Source organism: Saccostrea echinata, unplaced genomic scaffold (assembly GCF_033153115.1).
Source record: "Saccostrea echinata isolate AGI-Se365-2 ecotype Australia unplaced genomic scaffold, CSIRO_AGI_Sech_v1 ptg000022l, whole genome shotgun sequence".
Taxonomy (NCBI): Eukaryota; Metazoa; Mollusca; class Bivalvia; order Ostreida; family Ostreidae; genus Saccostrea; species Saccostrea echinata.
The window spans coordinates 5,883,161-5,898,314 of NW_026889771.1; the positions used below are offsets into that span (position 1 = coordinate 5,883,161).

The following is a 15,154-nucleotide window of genomic DNA, read 5'->3' on the forward strand; positions in this document are numbered from 1 at the left end:
AAACAATTGAATAAATTTTACAATCAAGATTGCTTGCAGAATTTAATTAAAGGATTAAGGGAAATGTTTCAACCATTTCCATTAAATATTTGAATTTGAATTTCAGGATCGTAAGGAATAAAGCAGCAGAGAATGCAAAACACTCCCCCGGGCACAGCAGTCCGTCTATGGACACCGGAAGTCCGCCACTGTCCCATCAACCATCTCCAAATAGTGAAATACAGAGAGCCCCTTATACAATCACAGGGATTCTGGGAATTCCTCAAAGTCAGACCGCTCAAACCATGGTGGATCCCAACGGCAACAAAAGGAAGAGGGATGATCAAGGTACATAACATGAACATGGTAACATAAGTTATTCCTCCATGGCATCTCATCCCACCTCTGATCTTTCAGAGGTTTGTGTTTTGCTCTGCTTACAATATGTATTGTTTCATTGGCCTGCATGTGACAAAATCTATATTCCTGTTTTTTTTTTTTTTTTTTTTTTTTTTTTTTTTTTTTTTTTTTATGAGACCTCTTCATTTACTTAAATGGAAAAAGGACAACAAATTTCGAATTTTTTGCTCTAATCATTCCTGAGACATAAAGATCTGATATCATCTTGTAGTGTTTTTCCCACAATATGACAAACCTACTTTATAACAGTTTGCATTATCAGACAGAATTTGGAAGACTGATAGTAAAAAATTATTCATTGTTCTTTTTTCTCAAAGACTGCATATTCGTTACATTTGTGACATGCAATTGCATGTGCATGTCGAGACCCTTTTGTTTTAATCCGTTAAATATTTTCTTCCCTGTAGGTATAAAAAAGAATATCAAAGTTTGATCATTAGCTAATAAAGATTTGTAACCAAAAAAATCCCAATCAATCCCCAAAAAACAATCTCGCATATCAGACTAAGGAATTCTTAGAGTTCTTGCACAAGCGTGGTTCACATTAGTTTACTTCATTTGAAGCAGAAAAAGGATGAGAGATGGGTGCATGAGATTGCTTTGTGAAACAAGAAACGCCTTGCATACAGATACCCAGGTTTTATCTAAATGGCCTTTCCAAAGACACGTCATTCAAAAAAATCTCCCAATTTGTCAATGCGGAAACAATTTCTGATATCTTTCTATCAGACTCGGGCAAGATAAACCCTAGACGTTGGCTGAAAATCCATATTGTCCCATGATTACGTTTTTCTCCCTCTCTCTCTCTCTCTCTCAGGTGTAGACCGAGTTGGATATTAATTAATCATCAAAGACCATTACCACAGAGCTCAAACTCGGCAGTGTTGGGGATAGAACGACTCTTTCTCCTTTCTCGGGTCTATAGTATCACAATTTTGTCTATGGTTTCGCGTTAATTGCAAATGCAAAGGTCTTCATAATTAATGAATAACACCAGTTTGCCATTAATTTATCAATATCATTTAATGGGTAAAGTCCGGAGATTTGATTGACCGTTGGTGACAGACCCTGTTTCTACCGTTGTTTCATTTTTGTTAGAATTGTTTAAGGAAATTGAGTATTCATTTCATTTTCTTCCTACTTTCTTTAACATTTTCTGCCTATTACGAAAAGTAATTAAGTACATTGTTAATCAAGAAAAATAGTATAATTACACAGAGGAGGGTGTTCATATTTTTCAACACTTCTACAAGATATTATCTTTTGAAACATTTTCTGACAGAATAATTTTTAAAAGTAAATTGTTTCATGCATGTTTACCGATGCGATTTGTAGACTTGAGCAGAGTTTAACAGTTGACTTTTGACCAAGAGTCGGAGTTTTTCAAGTATTCCTCTATTGATTCCAAACAGAAGCTGCCTGATTTTGTCAAGTTTAATGTTGACATTTAAATTCTTGCCCATTATCACACACTAACCTTCTGAAGATGTACAATATCTGCAAACCAAGCGATCAATAGTAACAGAATAAAAATGTTTGGAATATTATACGTGATCAATCTCTGGTCTATCTCATCTCACAAAACATATTGGGAATGTCTGAGAATCGCTGAACATCAAAACACGTGTGGTTTGTTGACATATAGACGCAAATCAAATATGAGGTGCGGAAATAAAATAATAAATCTACTTGATTTGTATCTTCATCACAACTACTGATGTTATATAACAAATATATAGATGAGGCACTTGTATTTACCATTACTCAAAAACTGCATTATAGCAAACAAATTGGGAAGATTTTTGGCTTCATCGGGGCGAGAGAGAGAATTGCTCCTCATTCCAAATAAAAAGTATATTATACGGAATATTTTATTAACCTGCAATAAAATAAATGAAATGATACTTTTTTATTTTTTTTCTTCAGGTAATTCAAAATTTTGATATGTTCAAACTAAAACTTGCAGATCTACAACATGCAATCTAGAGATGTATTTCTGGGGTCCAAACGCTAGAAGGCAATTCAGAAAATTCCTGTTTTTTAACTCGAATATCAATATAATATGATATGTTAATTGTTCTGTAGTGGGACAACACAATCCGCTGGAAATTAGGCATTATTGTCAGTTATAATATGTTTTCTTCGTGATCGCCCTTAACAAATAACAAAGCCGAAGTCCGGGTCCGTCTTGTTAATGCCCAGTCCAGTCATTAGTCGATCTAAATCACTAGTCGATATAAGTCATTAGTCGATCTAATTACAGATAACAAGATCAGACCTAATAAGAATAACAAATAAATTGCATGTTGAAATAACAATCTCGCCAAAAAAGATTCCCCTTGTATCTCGTCTGCTGTTGTAAACTTTATTAGTGTCCATTCACCACCCTCTCGTCTGCTTAATCAGATTTGTAACTCGGTCTTTTTCTTCCTTGATCGTAAGAACAGACCACTTCTTGACAATCCTTCTCAAACTTGTCACCGCGTTAATGCTGCCGCTATCGAGATTTCTTCCGGTAAAGTGGTGTGCATTACGGGGCTGAGAAAACTCAGGATGCTAGGGCCTGTTTTCTATTATAATTCAACGAATTGCCATATCGTTAAGTACACGAAAACACGACCAAGAAAGGAAATTAATAAGAAATGGTTAAAAGTAGGGTGAAAATCATGTATTGCTGCTGCCTAATCGAAGAAACTGTCAATTCAAATTAAGTGTTAATTTTTATTGTGAATAACTCATCCTTTTTATGTCCCATACTATTACATGAAGACATATTTATTTGCTTTTGGCTTTTATGAGAAAGGTAAAAATTCTTATGCTTCTTTTATTTTCTTTGTAGTCCCAAATGGTCATGAAGCTGAAGTAAAAATAGAACCAAATACAGCCGATATCAATGTAAGTGTCAACATCAGAAAATACAAAAAATACTAGAAAACGTTAATACATTTGGCTGTGTATTCAGTTTTGACGGAAATCAGTTTCCGCTATCAAGTACATTTTTAATGTCTTGTGAATACATTTATTAATTTTCAATCTGAAGTTGAAAATGGTTACATGACAAAATATAGTTTGTCATGTAATAATTTTTAACTTCAGATTGAAAATTAATAAACGACAATATTTATATCTGACAAGTTCAGAAATCTTGTCGTAAAATCAGTTTCCGCCAAATATCGTCCACGCTAAAAATAATAAGTTTACAGTAATTTTACAGTTGTCTCACTCCTTTCTCTGTTTCTTCGTCAAGAACAAACTGAGACTTTTTTTTTAATAAGAGAGTTCTGAAAGATTTTGTGGGCATCATCCTTTAAATATTTAGAATTCATTGCAATAATGGCAACATACATTGTGTTTTGTAGCAGATATGGTACCAAACCCAACCTAGACCAACGAAACAAGCCCGAGCCGAAAATGGCACCAATGAAGCTCAAGGCATGCCTCACACTCTGATTATAAACAATGCACAAATGTACCCCACTGGAGTACCCACAAATCTTCCTCCTAATTATAATGCTCATTTTGTTAACACAACGACAACCATTTCTGCGGATGTTTTAAAACCCCAAGTCGGAGTCGAGTACACTATTGCATCTCCGGCAATAGGCACGGTGGCCAATTCCGAATCTCAAAGCACAACAACCAACTTCGCCACGACATTAGGTAAGTCATTTATTTATAAATGTCGTCTGTGCATTTAAATTTTTTTGGCTATGTTTTAATTTCTTTATCTGTTTAACAGTGTCATGCCTACATGTGTTATGGTTAATATGTATTTTTGTAAAATGGTCTAGATGTTTAGTAGTTTATAAAACTAACTAATAACGTAGATGAAATATAACTAACTGAATGATATGTTTTTTTAAAGATTTATATTGTAACATCTGTGGAATCTTGTGCATATATTACATATATAGCGATCTATGTGAAAAATTATGTATATTGAGCACGGTTATTTGTTTCTTTTTTTTTCATGTATATTTGCACGCTATTTTGGAACGATAGCCTCGATATATTAGAATCAATAAAAGCTAGGAACCATATTGCACTCAGTTAAAATTCGTTTTCTCGAAGTTGAAGCAAAATAATCTTAACTAAGCATGAAGAATTATTTTATATTGACTGACGTTTTTTTATTCGGGTTAGGAATGCAGATTATTTTTCAAACTTCGAGAAATCGAAGTTTTTACTGTATATTTGTGTAATGGTTAAACTGTAATTTTAAAAATTTGAGGTCACCAACTGGGAACAGAAATAAGTGTAAATGCACAGACTCAGGAATTGAAACCAATTGTGGTTGCCGTGGCAACGGAAGCACAGCCACCCGCGCAACAAGAGCAATTCCAAGAAGGTACATCTCTGGTGTTCACCTTGCTCTTTTTTTTTACCTGGTAGAATTGTTCTTAAATCTCAACCTCTCATTCTTAAGTCCTCTATTCATCCCAATAAAGTATTGATGTATAGTTTGACGCTCAATTTTTAAAAACATATTTAACCAAAGCACTTTAAAAGTAAGCCAATTTTTGGTAGATAAAATATAATGAAATTTAATGCTGTTTTCATGCGTCTTGTTTTTTCTTCCCTTTCCATCAAGACACTGTTTTGAACTAATCTTAGATACCAATACATCAAGGAGTAAATAATGAAAAGTAATTGAAGACTTGGGGGTTGATAAATTGTTTTCTTGCTCGAGGTAAAATACAGGACCAATTGGTTGTCTTGGATGAAAATTGAATGGGAAAATTAAAATTATTGCCCTTTTTATCTACAAAAAGGATCTTCATTAGCATAGAAACTTAGAACAGGTGTTAATTCACGAAATTTGAATTTTAGTAGAATATTTCAAACACCGATCTGAAGCACAAAACTTTGGTTCTGTTTCATTTCAAGGGTTCATTGATTAGCAGAATTGTGAGAGACTAAAAAAGTGAAAGAGAAATTACACTATCATTGCAGAAGAACAAGACAATATGCTATCAAATTATCAACTTGTCGATCAAGAAGGAAGGGAAAATAGGAAGAATTATTCAATCAAAAAAGCCACTGAATAACACTAACTCTGTCTGTCTCTCTCGCATTTCAGTTTTCCCATTAGGGCTCCCACTTATGAATTGGTCATTTGCATGACCGCTCCTAATCAGGCTTGTTGGAAATCTCCAATAAATACACTACCAAATAAAAATAAGTCATTGTTATGGGCCTAGTACAAATGTAACGCGCCATCCTTATGCATTAAATCACGACTCATTTGATTAGCAATGTCATATAAGAGAAATACTCGGCAAATAATCCAGGATGTCGTTTGTCTGCTCCCAAAATTTATTTTGTCTGACCAAAATTTATTTTTGGAAAAGAATATTATTTTCATATAGTTTTCCTCCAAAGCCAGAAAACTGGCCTTTTGCATACATTATTTCAAAACTCGGTAATTTGCATTTTTAAAGAAAATCTCAAAGTAGAAAAAAAACTGAATTCATTTTAGCATTAAAAATAGTTGCTTAATAAATGTTATCTTTGTTACCTTCCATGGAGAGAAATTAAGTAAAATATTCAGAAGTTAGATTTGAATTATTTTTTTTTAATTTATATATGAAACGTGTAGTATTTTAAGCATAAAACAAGATCGGTGATTGTTTCTGCTAAATTTATATCAGGCATCTTTCCTCAGTATTGCTTCTGTCTATATTATTATATATTGTGCATTGTGCTATCGTGTTTTCTGGTAAAAACTTGAGTGTATTCCTTGCATGTTGTTGTTACCCTTTTTGCAGCAACCAACAACACACCAACTTCATCATCAACACCAACCATCAACAATAATAACAACACCCCTCCCCCCAAGGCGGGCTCCCCCAGCTCAGGGGGTGGGTCTAACAACCTGACAGAGCTTAAGCCCGTTCAACCCACTATGTCCCAGTCTTATACACCGTTGCCGTCGTTTTCGGGACAATTTTCAAGTAAGCATGCCCTTTTTCTTGGTTTGTAGATTTTTTTCGTTTTTTTTTTTTCCTTTTTCACCTTCATTAGAAGAATCTTATTTTTTACTTCACCTGCATTTCAAAATCATTCACCTTCTTTAATATTGGTTTCTTTTCTTTTGTTCTCTTTGTTTCCCCTGAAACACGAAAACGGCCATATACTAAAATTTAAAATTTCAGTTTTAACACTTTTCTCAATGAAAAGTTTAACATTAAACAAGTAATTTTTTATAAAGATTTTTTTAATCAGACAAAGAAACAAGTAAAGGAAAGAAAAGAAACTTTCATTAGTAAAAAGCAAGCTCAGCAACTTTTCACAAGCTTTCAAGTTTACCCAGAATGCAATACGAATTACTTAAATTTTTTTTTATTATTTGCATCTTATTTTGGACCTAATAGCTGTATTAAAAAGGAATTTATGAAGCTACTAATACTAAAACCAATGTACACTTAAGTTGCTTTTATTTACACAAAGTCCTATATTTTCCATACCCAGTTTATGTAGTTTCTTTGCATTCTTTTAATAAATAAATGTGAAAAAACGAGCCCACCAAGGATGGAACCATTGGCTAATTGTGTTATTATGGGGGTTCCCCGATAGATCTACAATCCTTATTTTCATGACACACACAAAAGGGACAAAACGAGATAGTGATGACAATTTTTAAAATGTCGTTATACGATATCTTAAAGAAAAAAAAACACAAAAAGAATATTCCTAAAATCCGGCACATTGAAATTTATTCACCGTCGTGAAGCATCATCTTAAATTGTACTAATTGGTCTGTTATTAAACCCAGGTAATATGACATAAAAATCACGTATTTTGCCCCAGAAAAGAAACTTGGGAGGTATATTAGTTTACTATACTTTGTATCTTCTGCGTTTGAAAGTTAGGATTACATCGAACGCTTTTATATAAGGCAAAACGTGTTATATTTTATGTTTTAATGGAAACCATATGAAACAAAACTTAATCTGCTCCACATTTTTTCTCTGATATGTGATTACTGACGCGATTCCAGATTTGTCATAGACTCCCAAGACGAGGAGCTTCAAACAATCTCCCTATGTTGTTTTTTTTCCCACTGGAGACAAAGTGAAAACATTGTATGCTAAAGTCGGAGCAGCGACATTCGCATCAATATAAAAAAGAAGGACATATTTATGATTTCCTCAGCTAAACTTTGATGTTAGTAAACGAAAGCTCTTGCCAATATCCGGACAATTTAGCTTTTTCCTTTTTTTCGAAAAGATCAGAGTGCTATACTTAGGTTATCGCCACTTGTGTAGTAAAGTAACAAGACTAACAAATGTTATTTATTTGCCTGTGGTGGAGAGACTATTAACACATTGATAATCAACCTATAACAGCTAACTCTCTTAAGCTACTAACGTGCATGAGTACATTGCAACATCCTCAACCGATCACATCCAGCCTGTTGAAAGAAAAAGGTAACCGTCAGTCAACATTAAAAAAAATTAATGCATGCATCATGGTAATTTGGGTATTAATCAAACGATATTAAACTAATCAGCTATGATGTTCAAAAGTTTATTTTGAAAATCATGGTTACTTAAACACTTTCAATATATTGCATTACACATTCGTATGATATAAAACATTTATCAGATTTAGATTTTATCCGCCATGAAATGATTTTCATTAAGATTTGCCAAATACATTTCATGTCGAGTCATAACTTACACCACGAGTTGAATATTTTCTATTAATTTTTGGACGGCAAAGATGAAAAATGTGATATCATACAATCATACAGGAAATCGCAAACATTGATTTATCTGAAAAATTCATTTCAATGCAAAAACTAAAGATCGATTGAAAATGATAATGAATACTTTTATGTACTCATTCTCATTATTGTTTCCAGCCGCACAAATTGTCTTTTTTAAATCGGAGTGTTGTTTGCATACTTTCCTTTCTGATTTTATCAAATTTACAATCATATGGACGGAGTATAAACAAAATAGGTTGTTTGATCTTTGAAAATTTACAACCCCGATGAAGATTTGACACACATGTCTTTTCCTCTACCAAAGAACACAATATGTATAAATCATCTTGATAGTGAAAAGGAGAAAAGCCAAAAATTATATTCCTAGAAGCAAGGATCGGCACGAAAAATTAGTATGCATGCATTAATTTAGCATTTTGTTCACAATTAGGTCAAGCTAGCAGCTATAACGGTTCACATGCTACGTTTCCCAGTCAAGCTGTTGTGGGCAGTGTTGTACAACCTCTAGTAATATCCAGCGGATCTTATAGCTCAGCCAACCCACCTAGTAAGTCCTCACACCCTAAACCAAAGTCTGCTTTTTATTTCTTTATTTTATGCACAGCTGGACTGAACCTGCTGAATTGAAGGAAAAGGGTTGAGGAGTTAACATCTTCAGCTCTTGTTTTATTCTTATATAAATTTCGGGTTTTGCATGAACTGTTAGATAAAAACAATGTCACTTGTTTTTCAAAGAGTCCTTTCTTCATACACATGAAGCACTTGCATAAGTAGAATTTTTCTTCATCCAAAGAAGACGTATTGTTGAAATAGTCCTTGTAATACCAAAGAAATCCCTTTTTAATCCATCTAAAATAAATAAATAGATAAACAAAACTCGAATTATTCAGTTTAAAAATTGCCTACCATAAGAAGTTTCCTAAACTTGCATTTTAATTGCGAGGGAAAAAAATTTATAAAGAAAAAAAAGTTTGATTTTTTTTTATCTTTGTACTATAAACCCAAAATTTTTTTATCTTTGAGTCCAATTTTATGGACAAGGGAATTTACAAATTGATTTTACATTCTTTCTGTTTTGACTATTTATCACATTGTCATTGTTGACAAATTGAAACATCGTTAGCATGTGTTCTTAACAAATAAACACGCACTATGAAACATTTCTCATCGGCTGCAAGATTGCCGGAAATATGACTGACGGAAAGCACGTGCATCCCCGATAAATCCGTCCCTATTGTCAGTTCGTCATTGCTGTGTATCATTTTGGATTAAATATATCTATCATTTTCTCAGCTTTTCTTATCATCGTTATGTCAAGTTTGGCACAAATATGTTGATATCTTTTTAATCGGAGTTAAAAAAGTGAAGCTTTTGATGTGTGAATTTGTGAGGGTTCTAAATCACAACTTTGGTTTGATGTTTGTAACAAAGATGCTAGTTAAGTTTAACATCTTTAACTCAGATTTTAAAATAAAGGATGGCTTAATATCACATTTTTTGCTAAAATGAAAAATAAAACAATACCATGGTTAGGGAGGAGGACAATAAAACAAAAAAAAAAGATGCCACTAAGTTCTTAAGCCTTTCCTCACACCTAAGTTTGTATTTTCATAGAGATAGATAATTTAGAATGATTGGGTTATTGTTGGGAAACTAAAAAGACATTTTATTTTGTTAAATCTTTATTTAAGAACTCAACACGAACATTTTGATATCGACCGTCTCTGTCTTTGTCTACTTTGGCAATCGTTAATAAAATTCGCATTATACAGGAGCAATGAAAATTATATTTTCCAAACCAGTGGACCCTGGACGTACCCAATGGGCCTGTAATTTGACTATGAAGTTTGGAGGCTACTTATACGATCCGATTAGGAAGTTCCTTCATTAATCACAACTCTCCGTTCGGAAGAATTGGTCGGTATCATTCGCACGAGAATAGATTAGAGAATTAAAAGCGTTTGATAATATTTTGCCATTGGAACGAATTGATGAATTATTGGACGAGAGGATCGTTTGTCCGTCTTCTTGCAGTTCTTTGATTCGATTAAAAAGACTGTGTCATCACCGTTTCGTAATATTTTTCTGCAATAGAAACCAGAAAGAAAGGACTGAATCGACTGTTGAAATTTTTGCAGGAAATCGGTCCGACTTTTCAGACTTAACGCTGCATTGGAAACCGACCAAACATTGAATGCGTCCTCTAATCACTCGGAAGTCATCGCGCATTTATTACTACTTATAATTGTGACAAATCTGTAGCATGACTAATTACTCTGGTCCTACACAAATTATGTAACCAAATGTTAAATAATTACCACATATTATTCAGTATTATGACTTCAAAATATTTGCTTACATATTTAGGATATCGGGACGAGTCTTCAAATATAATTTACTTAACAATGCTTTATCCTGATTAATAGTTTTCATTTAAATTGAATGAAGGAAATCGTCTGTGACACTTTTTCTAAAAAAAGAAAATAAGGATTTTTAAAATGAATGTATTTTAACACGACACCAAATCAACGTGGGAGCCTCTGATCCCGCCGCCCTGAAATTACAGAATAGTTAGCATGCGAGATTAAAATGGGGCAAAAACATCTTTTATGTTATAATACTGGATGTTTTTTGCCGTAATAGTCTCTCGTGTGCAGTTGTCACATAAGCCATATAATAACGGAGATGGGTTAATAAAATTACCATACAATTGCTTCTTTTCTCGGCTTTCAAGCTATTGCTAAGGACTGTCTGTCTCTAACGACACGCAGATCATTGGTACTACTAATTACCGAAAATCACGGCTTCATCTGCCAAAGTAAATTTTAAGTATTCAATTTTATTTCTTTTTTTTTTAAATGTGTGCAATTTCTATGCAATGACAAATATTATTGTGTAAAATGACCCAACGGAGAAATTAAATTTTCACTCCAGGCAGTCTAGAAGTCGGGTTCGAACTTTACAGCATAGTTATGGAATATAACGGTCTTTAATCTCACTTTCGATTAACCAGTATGAAGAGATAAATTATTGGATAAAAAATTATTTCAGCACTTTGTCGATACATTACTTTGCTTTTGAGGATGAGGATGTACGGTCTAATCAAACGCCTTTTAAGAGATTAAAAGTTTTACGTGAAAAATCTGTTGGTTATCAACTAAAAACATGATGAAGGAACAAATATTCATATTTTGTTTTATTCGTTAAGCCTTACATTAATGATAATTCACATTTATATCCCAACAATAAAAAGAATCATCTTCTCTGTCGTGTTTCCCTTTATTTAATCGTTGGATGTATGTTAGTGCATCATGTCTCATATTGTTTTAGCTTACGAACATTAGCGGAGATCACACCCGATCAATAATAATAGGTCATTAAATTGACGCATAAACTGAATCTCTCTATCGGGTAGGAAATGAATCATTAAACCGTCCCATATTAAACGCAAGGGATAATACATATGTAAATGTTCAAAACCTGCATCGATCATGGGGGGATGGAATCATGGACAAGATAAACAAAGTGTAAAAATTGTCACATTTAATCGAGAAAAAACACCAACTCCCGATTTGTTACACTATCTTGCATTGCAGCATCCTACGATAAAGCTATGAGGGACGGACGCAACAAAATTAACGGGTCCTTAATGCTTTAGGTGACCGATAAAATCGTTATGTCGCGAGAGCCAATGACAGAAATACGAAACGGACGGTGATACATGCGCGATAGTGTTAGCACCGTTCGCCAATCGATATAGCATTTGCAAATAGGATAACTCTGTCCGTTTCATGATAAAATCACCATTCCCTGGAATCTTCCGCGAGATTTCTCTCTCCCCGGGATCGGATAACTCGACAACGAAGTCCCATCCGAGCTAGATACTCAAAACCTCTGCGATTAAACCGAAATCAGATCACTTTATTTCAGAATTCAATTTAATCTACTCTGCTGTAGAGGTCCCTAAATAATTGTGCCCCGTGGAATACGGAACTGTAAATGATGATGTTGTCGACAACATCAGATAAAAATCCTACGGATCTCGTTTGTATCATTTTGCACACATTTTGTCATCGTCAGACGATATCCTTCATCTTTCGGAACGCAAACTGTTGACGAAGAAAAAAACAACACATATTTGATTCATCAAATTGCATAGCAGAAAATGATTTATTGCTTATGTGTTTAAATTAAAACAATATGACATTTAAAACAGACTTTTAAAAAAAATCATTGCAGTCCGAACTTTTAAGGATATCATCCTTTTTTCCTTGACGATCCTATTTTTTCTATCCCATCTTCGTGTAGATTTCCTCTTTCAGGTCTCTGTTTAGAATCGCAGTCATCAGTTTATCTCCCCAACATCTCTATTCCTTTTGTGTTGGCTATTTGCCACTCTAGTATGTCCTTTCATAGTAACAAAGTAGAGGAATTCGTCACCGGGGTCTATTCTCTTCCTTATCGGTCAGTCATAAGACAAAGCAGACGACAAATTATCGTCCTATGTCACGCCACAACTGGTTCGTTCCCGCGAGGGCGATCCCATTGCATGTCCGAACTGATAAATAAACTACTGATAAATTAAACCTATTAATACAATTTTTTGTCAAAACAGAAGAAAAGAAACGGAATGCTATTGTTTAGCGCTCGGCAGTGGTATTGATGAATTACGATTTAGAGGTGATAACCGCTTTATGGTATATTGTGATAATATCTCGGCTTTTTAAAGAAGGTCTCTTTTTTTTTGGTATTCATGGTAAACATTTTCTGAGTGAATCATTTCTTTTCAAAACAGCAGATACATGAAAATAGAATGAAAGTCGGACTGAATGAGTTCATCAGTTCATGAAGATTCTTTGATTGAATCTCCATGAACTGTTAAAATACTTTTAACAAACCCTAAGCATTATCCTGTCATTCATTTTAAAGTATCGGTGTTTTAGTATTGTTCTGTAATGCACTGGAATCGTATGTCGGATGTTGTTTGCATATGCTGTGTATTTTGACTGTTGTGAAATGACTGTTCATGCATGTTCGATTGCATGCCTTTCAGTATTTGTGACAAGTACATTGTACATAGCAAACTTCTCTTTTATTCCATTTTTATGAAAAAGGTACAATACCTACTAACGTGTAAAACAACATATGAAAAATTAATTCCACACACATTCTAGGTTGATATGATACTCATCTTTTTTTTTTTTTAGAATCGTCAAATCTCGTGTTAATCGTTAAGTTTCTAGAAGTGTCTTCCGTTCGTGAATAAATAATGCAACACAGCTATATGAGTTTTTTTTCTTGCATTTGAAGTGCGATTATCCCAACTCTCCAATCAATACAAAGGCTACAACATTTTTTTCATATTTCTCAGTTTTTCCTCATGTTCCAGTGCTAATAATTTTTTCATACATTATGCAAACTTTGTAATTTTCATACACTTTTTACGCAGACCCAAATCAATGTCTTCATTCAACAAGCACCATTAAACACCTGTTTTGTTTTTTTTTTTACCTGTTATAGGTGGGGAGTATTACAATGCCGCTGGGACAGCCCCCTACACACAGTATCAGACAGCTGCCTACCCTGCGGATCCAGCCTGGACAATGAGATACACCACCCCCACAGGTATTCTAAGTAAGTCCCTCTAAATCTGGGCGGATCTAATTGACTTATGGTAGTATTAAGATTCTCAAAAATGAATACTACTACTGTAAAAAAAAAAAAAAAAGCTATTGAAATATTTCAACTGCTGTGACGTCTTTGCTTTATAAAATATAGCGTAAATCAGTCCTGGGAGTTTGTGGGTTAAATGTTGAATTTAACACATATTTAATAGCTTGCAGAGATAGTATTCTTTGAAGTTTGTAAAGAATAATATATACAGGGAAATTTTCGCCCCCGTTTTATTTTCACCCCTTTCGCCCTACTCACAGGTGGGCGAATTTAAAACGGGGTGAATTCATAGAACACAGTATATTTTCTAAATTCAAATTCAAGTTCATTTATTCACTCAAAACCATCTAAAATATATGATACATGAGGACAATGAAAAATATTTACAGCATATAAATTCAGGTCAGAGGTACAAGTATATGATATACTTATTCAGAAAATGAAAGAGGACAAAAAAAAGATAAATACATATAATACATATAATAATAATGTCAATGAGGAAAAAATCGTAGAGGACAGATTACTTTCTTAAACAGAAGTGTGACTGGGTGAATTTAAAACGGGGCAAAATTACTTGCAAGTGTGAAAGGGCGAAAATAACCCTGTATATAGTAATACTGCTTGCTTCAGATTATAAGATTATATTTACGTATTTCGTTTTTCAGATACACCATACTATTACCAAACGCCAGTCTCAGGTAGAACCGAACCGAACACAACAGTGGCCGCGTCAGCAAGTCCTTCCAAATCATAACATTGTGCGGATGTGCAAAAAATGAACAATTCGTCAGCAACCTATGATATTACCATAAACAAACTGTGCTTTGCAAAAATATTTTTTGGACTTTAAAGTGAATTTGAATTCCAGACATGGCATTACAAACAATAATGAATATTCTGGAAGATATTCTGAGACTTGTGGCATAAAATCAGAGGTTGTTTTTAAAATTCAGGAAAAATGTTTTTTTTCTTTAAAACATTTTGACAGAATGAAGTCTTATTTTTTGAATCAAAGTCGACATTAGACTAACTTTTTTAGGGTATATTGTGACGATGAATGTGTGGACTTTGAATTCAGTGTGTATGGATAGGTTGTTTGTTGGACGTATCAACTGTAGATATATTCATATGTATATCTAATTTTCATTATTACTCTGTGTTTTATACTCCTTCTTGAGATTATAATCTTGTATGATGAAATGTTTCGGGAGCCTTTCTTAATGATATTGAATTTTACTTGAAGGATACTAGTTGTCAAAGCAAGTGTAAGCCTAGTTTCGTTTATTTTTAATAGAACAAGAAAAAGCTATTTTATTCATGCCTTTATGTTTTCTGCAAAAGCGATCATCA

General features: G+C 33.6%; 1 protein-coding gene across 14 annotated transcripts in view; it reads left to right on the forward strand.

Annotated features, from left to right (window-relative positions):
• The window catches only part of LOC133190277 (paired box protein Pax-5-like), a 53,739-nt gene extending 39,172 nt beyond the window's left edge, over positions 1 to 14,567 (forward strand). For 8 of the 14 annotated variants that reach the window (XM_061325802.1, XM_061325805.1, XM_061325804.1 and 5 more), the window contains 8 exons: positions 107 to 327; positions 3,239 to 3,294; positions 3,759 to 4,059; positions 4,631 to 4,747; positions 6,168 to 6,353; positions 8,562 to 8,678; positions 13,652 to 13,765; positions 14,470 to 14,567. In XM_061325802.1, the coding sequence (XP_061181786.1) occupies positions 107 to 327; positions 3,239 to 3,294; positions 3,759 to 4,059; positions 4,631 to 4,747; positions 6,168 to 6,353; positions 8,562 to 8,678; positions 13,652 to 13,765; positions 14,470 to 14,558 (1,201 nt within the window). In that variant the 3' untranslated portion in view covers positions 14,559 to 14,567. The remainder of the gene's footprint in view (positions 1 to 106; positions 328 to 3,238; positions 3,295 to 3,758; positions 4,060 to 4,630; positions 4,748 to 6,167; positions 6,354 to 8,561; positions 8,679 to 13,651; positions 13,766 to 14,469) is intronic. The other 6 variants (XM_061325800.1, XM_061325811.1, XM_061325801.1 and 3 more) reach the window with 5 other exon arrangements.
• Positions 14,568 to 15,154: the final 587 nt, after the last annotated feature.